The sequence below is a fragment of the Mytilus edulis genome, chromosome 14 (assembly GCF_963676685.1).
Source record: "Mytilus edulis chromosome 14, xbMytEdul2.2, whole genome shotgun sequence".
NCBI lineage: Eukaryota > Metazoa > Mollusca > Bivalvia > Mytilida > Mytilidae > Mytilus > Mytilus edulis.
In genome coordinates, this window is record NC_092357.1 from 49,078,114 (window position 1) to 49,096,005 (window position 17,892).

Below are 17,892 nucleotides of genomic sequence, written 5' to 3' on the forward strand. Positions count from 1 at the left end.
AAATTTCAGGGATTTTACAAAATCACTGATTTTACAAATTCACTGAAACATATGCATATAGCAAACAAAATTGAAAAGAGAATATTTTTTGCAATACCTATTTCATTTTGAATACTATAACTTTTGAGACATTTAGAAATATAAAGTAGATTTTCATATCCACTTGGAATTTTATCAGATGACTTCTGTAGCAATGATGAGTCTTTGAAGGATGCTCACAAAGTTTCTTTTGTAGTTTTATATACAATATAATAGCGAAAAATCTCAAGTGACGAATACTTATGGCCACACTCTGTACATAAAATATTTTGACGTTAAGCAACCAACGATCGATCAATCGTTAAGATACTAGTGGAACAAAAAAAAAAGGAAATATAATCATGAGAACACTTAAGGCGATGTCATTCACATTAGTCCGAATATTATATGAGCAGTACGATGGTTGTCACTATTGGAGCAAAATCTGCTGACTAGAAGATAGCACCTAATCTCACCCACTGTGTGTGGTGTGGCTCGTAATACTTAATTATTACATTTACATGTACATATTTTATGTTTGATGTTTTTGTGGACCTATGTTTAGATATTGCTTTAGAAATACAGTAGTTTTATGATGTCATATAAAATATATTACACTTTAATTGACTGAAACCTCTCTGATTTCAATCCAAGATAAGAAACACCATAATATGTTTATAAAAGTATATATTAAGGATTTTCTTATCCCAGGCATATATTACCTTAGTCGTATTTAGCAACGTTTTGGAATTTTATGTCATCAATGCTCTTCAGCTTTGTATTTGTTTGACTTTATAACTATAATTTGATCTGAGAGTCACTAAAGAGTCTTATATATGTAAACGAAACGCGCGTCTGGGCTATTAAATTATAAGTCTGGTACCTTTGATAAATATTCATAACGGTTAGTGGTTTCATAAGTTTTTAATATTCAATTATGACAATACTGTTAGAGTCCATTAATTTTTATTTGTTATATCTGTACTGTTCATCAGTGTGCAGACCGTGTAAGGCTAAATTTGGTTATTATTGCTTTCTATTGGACACAGTTTGAGTATAAACTATTCAACTTAGACATGCAGCTTTCATTTGGAAATAGGTAGATGGTTCTTCATTTGAACTAAAAGTAAGTTGCAATGTTTTGTTTTATAATTGTAGCTTTTATTCGACGGGCGCGTTTAAGCTGCATTAAATCACATATAAGGGCGTCAATTTGATGTGCTCATTTTTTTGGGGCAAATAATTTAACTGCCTTTATAATAGCATCACTTCTATTGTAAGACCCTAATGTTTATATATCTTGCAAACATTGATTTTATAAAACTGTTTATTAGCCAAGTTTAATGACTTCTTTGCGTAGCGGACATTTTGTCAGAAATGTCAGGGACACATCTTCTAAAATTAAAAATCTTTTTGTAAAAAACGGTTTTGTTAAAATATGTTGGCTCTAAACACACTGTTGAATAATTAAAGAACTTATATTAAGTAAAAATAACATTTATGTCTACCTTTCTTTACAATAAATTAGAGTATGAATGTTGAATTGGAGGTCTAAGGACATGCCATTTTGCTTATATTGAACCATTTAGGAATCAATATCTAATTAATCCTTATAAAAATAGTATGTTTCCTTGCTTAAAATTGTTATATCTAATTAAATGAACTAACTGCACAAAAAATACTTATAAAGATCAAACAGATTTTTTAAAAAGTGGCTGGGACAAGAACTACGTATAAAACGCACATAAATCAAACTTCAAAAGCCTACATTAAAAGTAAAAATATCATAATTAGATGATATTTAAGATAGATTTTAAAGTTTTATTACAACTGAATAACTTATAAAATTTATTTGTTGTAATCGTCAGTGAAAAAATCATGACAGGCAACTTTCTAAGATAGAAGTAGAAAAAGGATGTATTTTTGTATTATATCTAGTATTAGGTTTTATATACGATATTGTCAAGCTGTTAAAGGATTGACTTACATTTTCATAAGTCCTCGATGATGTGACAGAGAACTAAAATTACTATGTAAAATGCTTTCAGTTTCCAAATGTTCACTACTGAATAATTACATTGCATGTATCTATCATTATGATACGTTATTTCAATTGGCTAAAAGCACTCTCGCGTCCTTCAGAAATTAACATTCATTACACAATGAGATGTAGCATTCATGATGACATGAAGTCCCACAATGAAGTGCACGTCAGGTAAATTTAAAAAAAATAATGATAGAAATCGTGTTTTCATGATCGTAGTTTTAAAAAATGTAATTTTAAGTATTGAATGCTTCTTTTTGTAATTTTATATGGTTGTAAAAGCGTTGATAGTGAGCACATGTTTAGAATGAAGAGCATCCGCGCTTCATACACAATGTACTTCGGTCAACGCTTTTACACCTCAATGAATTTACAAAAAGAAGCCTTCAATTCTTAAATAATGTTTTCTAAGTATTTATCTAACTTAATATGTAAAACCGATTTCATCAAGCGAAATACTTACTTTATAAGACAGATCAAATACATTAAATTCGTTGTGTTACCTCGACGAGCTCGAATTATATTCACTAAAATTGAGAAAGGAAATGGTGAATATGTCAAAGCGACAACCACCCGACCATAGAGCAAACAACAGCCGAAGGCAACCAATGGGTCTTCAATGTAGCGAGAATTCCCGCACCCGTAGGTGTCCTTCAGCTGGCCCCTAAAATATGCATAATAGTACAGTGATAATGGACGTCATACTAAACTCCGAATAATACACAAGAAACTAAAATTTAAAATCATACAAGACTAACAAAGGCCAGAGGCTCCTAACATATTTTAGGATATAACAAGGCTCTATTCAAACAGTTTAACGTGTATGTTTTTTCTTATTCTAAATTGACCAAAACAAACACTTAAATTAAAACCCCAAACGGGATGAAATTGATCTTTATGGGTTAAAGTGTTATTTTTAGACGGCTCAAAATGATAGTTTTCCTCCTGTTATTATTCTTTTTCGACGCCTCGTTTATTGCGTTTTATGCATTAAGCGCACGATGGAACCAATAACGTTTTCCTTTCATTTACATAAAAAATACATATAGAATAGGACCTTGTATTCTATATAAAAAAAGATCCGGTCCAAAGTCATTAGTTGATTGTTGAGCATCGAATGTTTTTCGTAAATTTGTGTCGCTATAAATCAGGCCGTTAGTTTTCTAAATTGAATATATAGTTTCATCTTGTTCATGTCTATTCCTTTTAAAGTCGACTATACGGTATGAGGTTTTCTCATTGTTGAAGACCCTATGATTGTCTATAACTGCTTGCATCACCTTCATTTAAACTTTATTGGATAGTTGTCTTATTTTCAATCATGCCATATTACTCTTTATTTTAATATTGAAGAAATATTTTCAATCATTTCATAAAAAGCTAAAATGGCAGAAAAAAGGGCTTCAAACTATCCGAAGAAAACAAGGGACGATTTTCCATTTTTTTTACGACGAATTTCCGTTAACAACGTCTTGCGGTGTTTATAAATATGTCGCAATTCGTTCGCTAGTCTTTGTATGTAGTGACGTTTTAGATTTCAATGAATGGTATCAAATTACTTAAAACCTTTACTATTTTTTCCATAGGATACAAATTTTCGGTTTTGGCGGTTTCTGTAGAAATATTATTTCAAACAAAATAGCACATCCTAATGTTTACGTTGATGTTATTTGATGGTTGTAATGGAGGAACCTTCATTGCGAATATTGGTAAAAAATCTTGCAAAATGATGTTAACGGGTCGTTATTTTTAATGCATGACGATAAATTGTAAACAAAAAATATAACGATAAAAAGCGACTGCAAACAAACAAATGCAACAATTTTTAACGACCTTGGCCGGCTAAACAGCCCTTGCACGGTTGGTAAAAACGACTTTTGAAAGGCCCCAGATAAATACTTTAAATCGTTTATGATGGCCGAAAAAGACCGTTTGACGTCTGACGTTACATAAATTTATTCTAAAAGTTACCAATTCAACACTGTAATTATTATACATTTAGTATTTGTTTTAATGGTATGCATATTGATTTTGTTTTTAGTAAATTAAAACTATACTTAATATCTTCCGATACTTTTTCAACGCCTCCGAACATGATAGAGTGGGGGTAACCAGCACGCATAAGAAACCACTTTTAATCAGTTTGGAAAGGCTTGACTGTTCAGATTGGTATTTAGCACAATAAAAAAGGAAAAACAAAAATAAAAAAACCGAAAGTCCCTAAAAGTGCTAATTAGGCTTCGGCAGTCATTACCTGGGGATATAATCTGAATAGTACTCAGAATTACTGAAAGCTTGTTCAATAACCAGAAATTGAAATCAGACGCCTTCAAATAAATTCTTTGTGAAGATGTCATAAGCAGTTTAAAAATCGAAGAAGGCCTTGTACCATGCCAAAATATAAAAATCGACAGACTGTAGTATAAGTGTTCATATATTGATCATTTTTGAATACTCGTTTAAGTTATGAATAAACATGATTATACTATAAAAGTAAACTCAATGTTAAAGTATCGATAACGACAATTGTCAACGATCTTACTACAATATTAGATTGCAGGATAATCTTTTAAATAGCCTATGATCTTAATTGGTATCTATAAAATGTTTCTTCCACGTCGTATCATTTGCCTTACTTAATATATACCTGTAATTTTATCTTTGTAACTTTTTAAATGTTTATATCATTTTGTAAGTTGACTACTGCAAGTTATGTGTTTTAGTCCGAAGGACAATGTCAATACATATACCCGGACTAACAGGTATTATTGTGTCATGTGTTTTAGGCAAAATGTTCTCTTTCAGACCCAAAGGACAATGGCAATACATATACCCGGACTAACAAATATTATTGTGTCATGTGATTTAGGCAAAGTTTTCTCTTTCAGACCCAAAGGACAATGGCAATACATATACCCGGACTAATAGGTATTATTATCTTCTACCTCCTTATCCTGGTAATTGGACTAATTGCTGGCAGAAAGAAGAACAAAACAGGCGATACAGATGAATTGCTGTTGGCTGGACGAAATCTAGGATTTTTTGTCGCGGTCATGACGTATACAGGTGATATGTTTGTATAGGATATTTTTAATGAATTTACACATGCTTTTCATATAGGCAGACGACAAAAGCGGCTTGTTATGCCCCACCTACGATAGTAGAGGGGCATTATGTTTTCTGGTCTGTGCGTCCGTTCGTTCGTTCGTCCGTTCGTTCGTTCGTCCGTCTGTCCCGCTTCAGGTTAAAGTTTTTGGTCGAGGTAGTTTTTGATGAAGTTGAAGTCCAATCGACTTCAAACTTGGTACACATGTTCCCTATGATATGATCTTTCTAATTTTAATACCAAATTAGAGATTTTACCCCAATTTCACGGTCCACTGAACATAGAAAATGATAGTGCGAGTGGGGCATTCGTGTACTGAGGACACATTCTTGTTCTTCCGACGATTAACATAATTTCGATAAAACTTTCTAGCTTTCCTCTAACCAAATAATCCTTTCCCTTTTATTATAAGTAAACTTATGACGTATTTCAATAATAAGTTTACCAGAATAGCCACCTTGTTGGAAGCCCGATTGAAGCATACAAAAGTTTATGATCTAAGATTTACTATAACCGGGTGTTACACTTTGGTCAGGTTGTTGCATCTCTTTTACACTTTTCTTATTTCCATTCTCAATTTTAAAAACAAATATTTCGAAATGTCTTTATTATTCTTGAAAAAGAAATAGAATGATGATGATGACAAAATCATTTTTTTTTGGTAATAAAAATAATAAACCATACTTGTTTTTTTTTTAATTATTATTCATCAATTGACAGCGACACTAGTTGGAGGTGCTTACATTAACGGAACAGCGGAAGTTATGGGTAGAGACGGATTAATTTGGTGTGTCGCACCTGTCGGTTTTACCATAGGAATCATTATAGGTAGGAGAGTAAAACGTTACTTTTTCAACAAACATGTAAGAATATTATTATATATATTTTTTTATTCACCGGGAGCTAAAATTCCATAGTTGGTCTCAAGAAATCCTTGGCTTATTTTTTTGACATCTATCAAACGTAAAACAATTGAGCTATTTTTGCGGTACCTTGAATGACAGAATAACACTGTTATTATCAGAATAACACTTGTAATGACCGAATAACACTTGAAAATTTAATATTAGCACATATTAGTGACTTTTTAACATTGATTATTAAATAATAGTATACACGTGTTTTGTAAGCGTTATACTTTAAAAGTCAAATTATTTGCGTGAAAACGATAAAGCGATAAGCGGGGTCCGGGATCAGAACCCCTTCCTAAATGAAACCCCCGCTATCATATTAAAAAAAACCATATCAACCACGCACTTGATCAATTAGATTTAGAATTCATTCTCGCATTCATTTCAGTTTTCCCAACTTTTTAATTATCAGCATCTTTGTAGAGTTATGATTTTCTTTAAATGTTATTCTTGCAATTTCCAGTAAACAATCCAATGCAAAACCAATATTTTTCATAAATCTCGGGGGATCAAGATATTTCGCTAATGAAAGGAACGAATCAAATGCGAATGTCAGTTTTACTATCTTAAAGTAATCTAAACATCATAACTATATATCATCGATGTGTTATGGTGTAACTAGGACAATTTGTCAATACTAAATTCAAAAATTTTGATAACAAAAATAGATATTGAACACAAAAAGACTCAAATGTCAGGTAGAAAAACGATAATGCCATATATATATAATATATGAATAATACAGCATTATACATGATATAAAACAAATATGTAACACACAAACAAACGACAACCACTGAATTACAGGCTCCTGACTTGGGACAGGCACATACATACAGAATGTGGCGGGGTTAAACATGTTAGCTGGATCCCAACCCCCCTTTACCTGGGACAGTGGTATAACAGTACAATATAAGAAAGATGTATATCTCAATATCTGCAATCCTCGCTCCGCGTCACAACATCAACATATACTAGTATATCTTTACATCTTGTCTATTTTAAGCTGCATTGGTTTACATTCCTAAAGCTAGAGAAAAGAATTACACAACAATATTCGACATATTACAAGACAAATATGGAAAAAGAATTGGTGGACTCCTTTTTTTCAACGAGTTATTGGCTGATGTATTTTGGGAATCTGCAATACTCTCTGCTCTAGGTATGCTCATATCATCACACAAGTTTTAGATCTATGAACTAATTGTTATTACAATAAATCTTTGGAAAGCACGGATTTTCCCTTTCTTGAATACACGAATTAGCAAGTTAAGGAAATCGCAAACATTAATCGCCTCAATAACGATTAGAATGAACTAAACGCGAAAAAGTATATCTGAGAAAGTTACGGAGTTTAATGTGTTTTAATATCAAGTATTCTTTTTACATGTGTCCATTAATATACGAGTTTTGAAATTGTGAAAGTAGCCGAATAAAATACAAATTAATTCAGATGACACTTACATTAAAGTGATGCTTTGTGCTCAGCTACCACATATTAAGTTACTATAGCGGTCTTAACTGTTGGATAAATATATATGTAAATTCTACGTTAGGTACCACGTTAAATATTACGACTTTATCATGTTTACTAATATATATACATTTATGTATACTACTAAGCATATATATGTCGACGGCTGTAGTAGCGTTTCTGTATTCGTTTTCATTGACAATTACGACTTTACATATTATACTTGATATAGATATGTCGACGGCGGTCTCACTAATTAGCGACAACAAGAATTTTAGCGACAACAAGCGTCAACAAGCGACAAGAAGCGACAACAAGAATTATTTTAGCGACAACAAGCGACAAGAAACTATTTAGCGACAAGAAAACATTTTTTTTTAATTAAAATTAATTATTGCAATCAATAAATATAAAAAGATTATGCAAAAGAAAATAATTTTAGCGACAAGAAAGTTAAAATTGATAGAAAAAATGAAACATTATTTAAATAATATTTTATCATCTATTATGAATAACAGCCAGTGTTACGTTTAATTATTGTATTATGAGATTACTTTTCCTTGTGTTTTAGAACATATTATTTATCTTATAATTTGTTTTTTAAAACTCTTTTCGTGCAATATGTATTTAGCTCGCAAAATGAATTACTTGTGCATCATTGTCCTGAAAATATTGACACAAATTGTGAAATACAAAGAGCTGAAACCAGACAGCAGGAAAAGAAAATTCTTTCTCACAAATGTTTCATTTCTTCGTCTATCTATATACAATAAAACAGTTTAATTAACGTTAGAAATATCTGCTCGTATATTCAAAAAAACCATTAAATACAAATTTCTTTATATCTAATAAAAAAAAATGTTTTCTTGTCGCTAAATAGTCTTCTTGTCGCTTGTTGTCGCTAAAATAATTTTTGTTGTCGCTTCTTGTCGCTTGTTGACGCTTCTTGTCGCTTCTTGACGCTTGTTGTCGCTAATTAGTGAGACCCGTCGACGGCTGTAGTAGTGTCTGTCTGTGGATGTCATTTAGGAATAGATTACCTTAGCCGTATTTAGTACAACCTTTTGGAATTTTTGGTCCTCAAAGTTCTTCAACTTTGTACTTGTTTGGCTTAATGACAATTTTGATCTGAGCGTCACAGATGAGTGTTATGTAGACAAAACGCGCGTCTGACGTATTACATTATAATCCTGGTACCTTTGATAACTAATTATATATTTTTTCTGTATTTTTTCTGATTGACAGGTACGGCTTAGCATATTATACTCAATATCGATATGTCGACGGCCGTAGTAGTGTCTGCCTGTGTGGCAGTGTGTTATCAGCGGTATACTACTGCCTTGTGTTTTATATATTTTTCTCCATCTTTTTCTTATTGACAGGTACGACCTTACGTATAATACTTGGTATAGATATGTCGACGGCTGTAATAGTGTCTGCCTGTGTGGCAGTGTTTTATACATTTTTTGGAGGATTATACTCTGTAGCGTATACAGATATAGCACAATTTTTTCTAATGTCACTTGGACTGGTACGTAGTTCATTATGTAACAATCACTTTCATACATTCATTATGACCTATTCGTGACATCAATATACTTGTCCAGTTAGTTGAATGAACGCAAGTTCATTCATTAAGAAATGTACCAAATTTATGTCAACCCGTCAGCATGATGTCTACGAAACAACAAACCTATTAATGTAAGGCGGTATGATTTCATATCAGTAGGTTAAGTATTATTTCTAGTGGTATAATTGCTTGATACTTTTTTAATACGTGTTCGAATCATGCTATACATTCATGTATGTTGACCTATAAATAGAAAAAAGAGACAAAATTTCACAGAAATTAACAACTATAGATCACCGTACGGCCTTCGACAATTCGCAAAGCCCATACCGCATAGGCCGATATATAACAAATGTAAAACATACAAACGAGACAACTAAAGTCATAATTTGTGTACAAATAAAAAAAATGAACGAAAAAACAAATATATAACAAAGCAACAAACGAATACATTTTTTATTGACGATATACGAATAATGTTTGATACATTTAATCTATACACAGATTTTGATAATACCATTTGCCTGGACAAATCCTGCTGTTGATATGAGCAGATTAAAGGACAAATGGAGAGGATCTTTGGAGCCACGGTTCATAGGTGTATATATAGATTTGTGGTTACTGACAATTGGGGGATGTTTCACGTGGCAGGTAAGAATTACATCATTTTGATAGACTTGTAAATAATGGAAAATTTAGGAACTAAAAGACAAGGTAAACTGGCCGTTCAGTTATTTCAATTTTAAAACCTTTTCTGTGTGAATAATATTTTCAACGGTAAAACCAAACTATTAAAAGCCGATGATGCATAACAGTGAAACTAAATTATTGAAAGCATTAAAAACTTCAGGAGACAAAACGTTCCCAATGAAACGTGAATTGTGTAATTGAAGAACGTTTTTTCGTGCGCTTAATTAGAAATGATGTATGCTGCAATGCGTCTTAGTATGTTGCAATGTGTAATGGTGTATACTGCAATGAGTAATGGTAAATGCTATTATGCGTTATGGTATATTCTACAATGCATTATGGTTTATGCTGCAATGCATAATGCAATATCAGGCAATGCGTAAAAGTATTTGCTGCAATGCGTGATGATATATGAGGTAAGGCGTAAAGGTGCAAGCTGCAATGCAACATGATATATGCTGCATGCAATGCATAATAGTGTATGCTGCAATGCGTGATGGTGTACATAGGAATGAATAACGGTGCATCCAGGGATGCGTAAGAGTGTATGCTGGAATGCATATTAGTATATACAGCATTGCGTTATGATGTATGCTGCAATGCGTAATGGTTTATGATTCAATGCGTAATGGTGAGTGTTCTAATACGTAACGGTATATGCTACAATACGTAATGGTGCATGCTACTATGCCTAATGATATATGCTGCAACGCGTTATGATATATGATACAATGCGTTATGATATTTTACACATGGCCGAACAGTGTATCATGTGTGGTTAAGGACGTTATTTATTCGTTAATAAATATATATTGAAATGTATACATCTACTATGTAAACGCAGTACATTATTTGATATTTTGAATAGTAAAACATTATGTATGATTCACCTAAGAAGTAAAATGGTAGCTGGTGCAATGGAAAAATATCTAAGGTGGATCGTCACGTAAAAAATTATATGCCTGGTACCTTTGATAACTATTAACACCACTGGGTTGATGTCAATACTGGTAGACGTTTCGTTCCCGAGGGTATCACCCGCCCAGTAGTCAGCAATTCGGTGTTGACATGAATATCAAATATATGGTCATTTGTATAAATTAACTGTTTGCAAAAGTTTGAATTATTCGAAATACTAAGGATTTTCTAATCCCAAGCATAGATTACCTTAGCCGTGTTTTGGATAACTTTTTGAAATTTTGAGTCCTCCATGCTCTTCAACTTTATAAATGTTTGGCTGTTTAACTATTTTGATCTGAGCGTCACTCGTGAGCCTTATGCAGACAAATCGCGTGTCTGGTGTAATGTTATAGGCCTGGTACCTTTGATAATTATTATACTGATCAACGATATAATACATTTTGATAAATTATTAGGAATATTTATAGAAAACATGTAACTTTATTATATTTCAATACTTTAGGGATTCTATCAGCGTGTACATGCATGTAAAACTACTAGAATTGCAAGAGATTCAGTATTAGTCAGCGCTGTATTAGCTTTACTGATGGGTGTTCCGCCAGCTATAACAGGTGTTATTGGAGCAGCTACAGGTGAGATTCAGTATTAGTCAGCGTTGTATTACCTTCATTGGTGGGTGTTCCGCCAGCCATATCAGGTGTAATTGGGGCAGCTACAGGTGAGATTCAGTATTAGTCAGCGCTGGATTAGCTTTATTGATGGGTGTTCCGTCAGCTTTAGCAGGTGTAATTTGAGCAGCTACAGGTGGGTTGTATGTACTTTTGACCCAGACTCCAAACACACTTCTAACGGCCCTCTTTGCAAAACAAAACCTGATAAAAAAATCTTCAATGTTATGTTTCTGAAAAGCATTCTGAAAGGTATCGAAATAAGAAATCATGTACTTCTATTTTAAAAGAGGGACGAAAGATACCAAAGGGACAGTCAAACTCATAAATCTAAATCAAACTGACAACGCCATGGCTGAAAATGAAAAAGACAAACAAACAACAGCACCCACGACACAACATAGAAAACTATAAAATAAACAACAGGAACCCCACCAAAAAACTAGGGGTGATCTCAGGTGCTCCGGAAGGGTAAGCAGATCCTGCTCCACATGCGGCACCCGTCGTGTTGCTTATGTGATAACAAATCCGGTAAATAGTCTAATTCGGTAGGTCACATTCAGGAAAGGGAAGGGGATTGTAGTTACGACGTAAGGAACATATCCGATATCATTTGTGATACGGTTATTCCATAACGGTCAACCAAAAGTGAATAACTGGATTGGATTGTAGTTTTCGATACGCTCAGTGGCAAATATTCATACAATTCAGCACAATGTACTGCAAAGATACTTTCTGTGCTGACATAAATAATCATTGATGTGGTCCTATTTATAAATTAACTGCTGACAAAACTTTTGAATTTTTGCAATACCAATGCTTTTCTACCTCAGGAATAGATGACCTTATGTGTATTTAGGAAACCTTTTAGGAATTTTGGTCCTCAATGCTCTTAAACTTCGTACTTTATTTGGCCATTTACAATGTTTTGGATTTGAGCGTCGCTGATGAGTCTTTTGTAGACGAAACGCGCGTCTGGCGTAAATACAAAATCTAATACTTGCATCTATGATGAGTTTATTCATTGATTTTGAATACACAAAATACATTTTCTAGTTCTTGCCAGCATCAAGTCTATGATTTGATGTTTTGTCAGCAAATCTTGGAACTAAACATTAATTTTTCTCCTCAAGTATTTATTTACTGTGCAGTTATCAAGCAGAGAACATATCGGCGCGACCGAAAAACATACAACGAAGAAAAAAATGACCACAAGAAAATGATGAATAGACAAACAGCGGTCCACAAAAACAGCACAAAGAAGAAAGTTTTGAAATCTGGGAATATTAGCCCCGGCAAAATTAGGAGGTGCAATAAGGAAAAGACATGTTCACTAGTAGTACTCAGTCATTTTTATCATGAAAATAAAAACACCAAGAAAAATCCGGTCCTTCATTTTTGTATTCTTTAGTTTTGAGGCCATTTTTCACTATTTATTCTTAATTTTGCCTGTTGTTCTCTAATAGAATTATATTTTAGCAAGCCATTATTCTCGATTCTGTATCTTTTTACCCTGTATTTCTAATTTTAATGTTTTCGGTCCTTAATTTTGCAGATTTTGTATACTTTTCTTTATACTGTTAACCCCATCTACACCCTTTTACATTATAGACTGGAATCAGACTATGTACAATGGAAACACAGAATTGTCACAAGATGAATGGAGTAATGTTTTACCTATGGTGCTAGCATATCTTTGTCCAATGGCTGTATCTGTTTTTGGATTAGGGGCAGTTAGTGCTGCCGTGATGTCATCAGCAGATTCTATTGTACTGGCAGCTGGATCTGTTATCAGCCATAACTTATATAAAAACTGTTTCAGACCAAAGGTAAACAAAACAAACGTTTTCAAAACTTCGTACAAAGAAATGAAAGAGTGAACAATAGGGGAAAAGTAAAATAAAAGATAACAATATTAACAGATGTCAATCCATTTCAGCACGCAACCCTATATAAAAAACTGAGGAGCGTTTCAAGGTAAGTGTTACTGGCTATAAAACATCACTTAAAAGCGATTTCAGACTGAATCACTACATTCTGTCGGCTTGATGGCCTAAAAACGTAATGAGACAAAAACCGACAACAGAAACATAATCATCAATCAATAGTTAAAAGGAACAAGACCCTTCAGAAATGTGAGCAATTCCTGCTTTATATACATAAATTATGTTGTTTCGCATGACATGTACATTAAAATATCATATGCTATGATATAAAATAAATCATTGTACAGCTACGACAAACGAAACATAGCTGATCTACAATTTTTCTGCAGGAAATGTTTGTATCAAGTCAGGGATATGACATTGTTTTTCCACTAGTTTAATTGTTTGAACTTTTGATTTTGTCATTTTAAACTGGATCTTCGTTTTGAATTTTCCTCGGAGTTTGTTAATTACTTTTCGCAGACATTTGATATACATTTTTTATTTGTTGAGTAGGTCCGTAGTCAAGCAAACAGTAAATGACTTTATTTCTGACAATTTGACAGACATAGAAAAAAGTAAAATCACAAAAATACTCAGCTCCGAGTAAATACAAAAAGGAAAGTCCCTAATCAAATGGCAAAATCGAAAGCTCAAACACATCAAACGAATAGATAATTATAAGAACTTTCATATTCCTGACTTGGTACAGGTATTTTCTTATGTAGAAAATGGTGGATAAAACCTTGGTTTAAAGCTAGATAAACCTCTCACTTGTATGACAGTCTCTTCAAACAATCACTGTTTAACCTAACCTGATTATCTTTATCAACATGATCAAGAATAACTAATATTAAATTGTTAGCGAAGAATATCTAAATAACGTCCCATTTTCACTAAAATCTTCACTTCACTCTTGTAATGACAATCAAATACCAAAGGCGACTTCTCATCAGCAGAACTTAAACTGTTTACATGAGTGTGTAGGATATCTTTATTTTATTGAAATACATTTTAAAGTTTATTGAAGAGAAAGTTGGTTTTCATTAGCCATTGACATGTAAATAATATATTCTTATTTTAGGCATCTCAGCGGGAAGTAACTTGGGTTCTCAGAATCAGCATTCTATTGACAGGAATATTGGGAGCAGTTATCGCTATTGCCGTTAAAAGTGTATATGGGTTGTTTATTTTATGTGTGGACGCCATGTATGTAATCCAAATGCCAGAGTTAACATGTGCATTATGGTTTGAAAAGGCTAACGGTTATGGTTCTTTAATAGGATTCATTGTTGGTCTGCTCTTACGCATACTTGGTGGGGAACCAGTTTTATCACTTCCAGCAGTTATTAAATATCCCTGGTACGATCCGGTAGCGGGACAGCTATTTCCGCATAAAACATTTGCAATGATGTGTTGTTTTATTGCAATTATAGCAGTTTCTTTTCTCACAGATTACATTTTCACAAATGACAAAGTTGATAAGAAATTTGATATTTTCAACTGCTTTCAACAAAACGAGATTGAACAAAAAGATAGTCTTCAAAGCAATGCTGTTCAATTAAAAACAGATGACTTTTTTGATAAAAAGCAGGATGAAATTGATCTTTTCCTTTAAAATGAGTTTTCGTAGATCTAAAAAATATAGGTGGGGATTTCAATTCCTAATATTAACTTTTGTGTGATACAAATGTATAACAGAATGATGTCTGAAAAAAATTGACAGTGGTTATTTGATCAGCCACAGGATTTGATGAAGAATAAAGAAAATGTATGATATAAGAAAAAAATATTTAATATTGTTAAATGTACCTCTTACAGTAATCGGTTGGCGCAAAAGAGGAATAACTATATTTTATAATTGTTTGTTACTAATGACGGAAATTCCGAACTCTCACAGCACCAGATCCTTTTAGTACAGCCATGCAGTTGTGAGAAAGAGTAACAAGATTTGAAAAAAGTTATATTTTACATCACTAAAAATGTTTAAATACATATCACTGAGTAAGGCGTTGCCTCTCATGTTCATCTTTTAAGTTGGAATTATTTACCGTGAACAATTAACAAAATCTGTTTAGCTCACCTGGTCAAATGAGCTTTCTAATCACTTGGCGTCCGTCGTACGTCGTCGTCCATCGTCTTTTAACTTTAACAAACATTTTCTCCTCCGAAACTATCAAACCAAATTTAAACAATCTTGGTAACAGTAATCTGTATGGTATTGTTTAAAAAAATGGGTCCGACGACCCTGTCTGCCAACCAAGACGGCCGACATGACTAAACGAATTATAGTCATTTCGTACCCTAATCATTTCGTACCCCAATTTCGTACCCTGGCAAAAACCATTTCGTACCCTGACCATTTCGTACCTTGCCCATTTCGTACCTCATGGAACATTTACATGTAAGCCATTTCGTACCTCATGGAATATTAACATGTATGCCATTTCATACCTGATGGAAGGTTTATATGTAACACCATTTCGTACCTCATGGCAGATTTATATGTATGCCATTTCGTATCTCATGTATATGCATTCCAATTCGTACCTCATGGAAGATTTATATGTAATACCATTTCGTACATCATGGAAGATTAATATGTAAACCATTTCGTACGTCATGGAAGATTTATATGCAATACCATTTCGTACCTCATGGAAGATTTCTATGCAATACCATTTCGGTACCTAATGGAATATTAATATGTATGCCATTTCGTACCTTATCGAAGATTTATATGTATTACCATTTGGTACATCATAGAAGATAACTATGTATGTCATTTTGTACATTATGGAAGAATATTATGTATGACATTTCATTTTTATGTGTTACGTGTCTTAGTGAAAACTGTTTCATAGACGTATACTCCATATGCGCTTAATAAACAATTACTCAATGAATAATTAAAAAAAACTTTACAAAATTGAGATACGAAAAAGCTAACATCTAATAAGTCCATGAGATAGGAAATGGTAGATGCATTTGGCCCATAGGGTACGAAATAGATATTATCATGGAATCGAAATGGTAAATGTTGGGTACGAAATGGCAGATTTGGGTACGAAATGGCAGAGGTACGAAATGGTCAGAGTACGAAATAACTTGCTTCCGACTAGACATTAAACATAGGGGTAAATTGCAGTTTTTGGTTTATATCTCTGAAACCAAAGCATTTAGAGCAAATCTGACATAGGATAAAAATGTCAACAAGGTTAAGATCCATCTGTCCTGAAATTTTTGTTGGGTTGCATCCCCTGAGTTTGTAATCTTAAGGACATTTTACTGTTTAGGTTATTCTCTTGAATATTATTAAGGATGGAGATAAACTGTAAACTGCAATAATGTTCAACAAAGTAAGATCTACAAATAAGGCAAACATAAACAAAATTGTCATTTCACCCATTAAGGGCATACGATACAGTTTTGATCCCATATTTACAGTTTGATGAACATTTCCATATAGGCTATTTTTTCCTGATGAAATCAAATATGTAATAAAAAATAAACCTTCATGTGCTACTTTTTGAATTAAATGAGGTCGAAATTTTGTATATTTGCTCAAAATTCGGATTTGTGGCAGTATTTTTTTCCTTCGAAAGAAAGACATAACTTTTTTGTTTTAAAAGATGAACACAAATTGCTTTTGTTAAATAATTTGTAATTTCTGTATTTTATAAGTATCCTTAAAATTTATGCTCTTTTTTATTCAGAAATAACTGATATTTATCAAATGGTCATGAATTGAGAAAAAAAAAACGTCATTTCATGCTGTATATTTATCAAAATTAAAAAAATTGCACTATTTACAGTTTTATTAAATTTTGTCCACATAATCTCCCTGCAAAATGAAACAAAATGTCGTTTTAAAAAATAGGAGTCCATGCACTCGTTTTCAAATAAATCAGTTTGAATGATAATAATCAGTCGAAAAATGCATCTTTTCCCGATATGTCACAGTTTGACGTCGCGAAAATAACATTTTACGTTAGCAACGTCATTACCTCCCCTGTAACTGTATCTTATGCCCTTAAGGAGTAATTGCCCTTTTTAGTCAATTGTTTGTTATTTTTTGTAATTTTACAAAAATCTTCTCTGAAACTACTGAGAAAAATTAAACTAACTTGGACAAAATTGTCATTAGGGTATGTTATTAGAAAAATGTGTCCGATAACCCTGCCCCTAAACCAAGATTGCCGACGTGGCTATAAATAGTACCAGTGGTAAAATGCAGGTTTCGGCTCATGTCTCTGAAACCGTAGCATTTAGATCAAATCTGATGGGAGTAAAATTGCTCCATTGGTTAAAATGTATCTGCCTTGGAAATTTTAGACCAAATAGGCAATATGTTGTTGGGTTGCTACCCCTAAATTGGTAATTTTAAGAAAATTTTGCAGTTTTTGGTTAATATCTTCAATATTATTATAGATAGAGATAAACAGCAATAATGTATAGCAAAGTAAGATCTTTAAATAAGTCAAATGATCAAAATGGTCAGTTGACCAATTTAGGAGTTATTGCCCCTCATAGTCAGTTTTTAAACAATTTTGAAAAACTTTGTA

The 17,892-nt window shown here is 32.8% G+C and overlaps 1 protein-coding gene across 3 annotated transcripts in view; it reads left to right on the forward strand.

The window, feature by feature from the left end:
• The window catches only part of LOC139502705 (high-affinity choline transporter 1-like), a 55,045-nt gene extending 39,695 nt beyond the window's left edge, over positions 1-15,350 (forward strand). For 2 of the 3 annotated variants that reach the window (XM_071292266.1, XM_071292265.1), the window contains exons 2-10: positions 4,951-5,128; positions 5,889-5,996; positions 7,086-7,241; positions 8,936-9,084; positions 9,628-9,774; positions 11,237-11,345; positions 11,432-11,452; positions 13,014-13,231; positions 14,412-15,350. In XM_071292266.1, coding sequence (XP_071148367.1) covers positions 4,963-5,128; positions 5,889-5,996; positions 7,086-7,241; positions 8,936-9,084; positions 9,628-9,774; positions 11,237-11,345; positions 11,432-11,452; positions 13,014-13,231; positions 14,412-14,945 — 1,608 coding nt within the window. In that variant the 5' untranslated portion in view covers positions 4,951-4,962 and the 3' untranslated portion in view covers positions 14,946-15,350. Of the gene's footprint in view, positions 1-4,950; positions 5,129-5,888; positions 5,997-7,085; positions 7,242-8,935; positions 9,085-9,627; positions 9,775-11,236; positions 11,367-11,431; positions 11,453-13,013; positions 13,232-14,411 lie in introns of all 3 variants that reach the window. The other variant, XM_071292267.1, reaches the window with a different exon arrangement.
• The last annotated feature ends 2,542 nt before the right edge of the window (positions 15,351-17,892 follow it).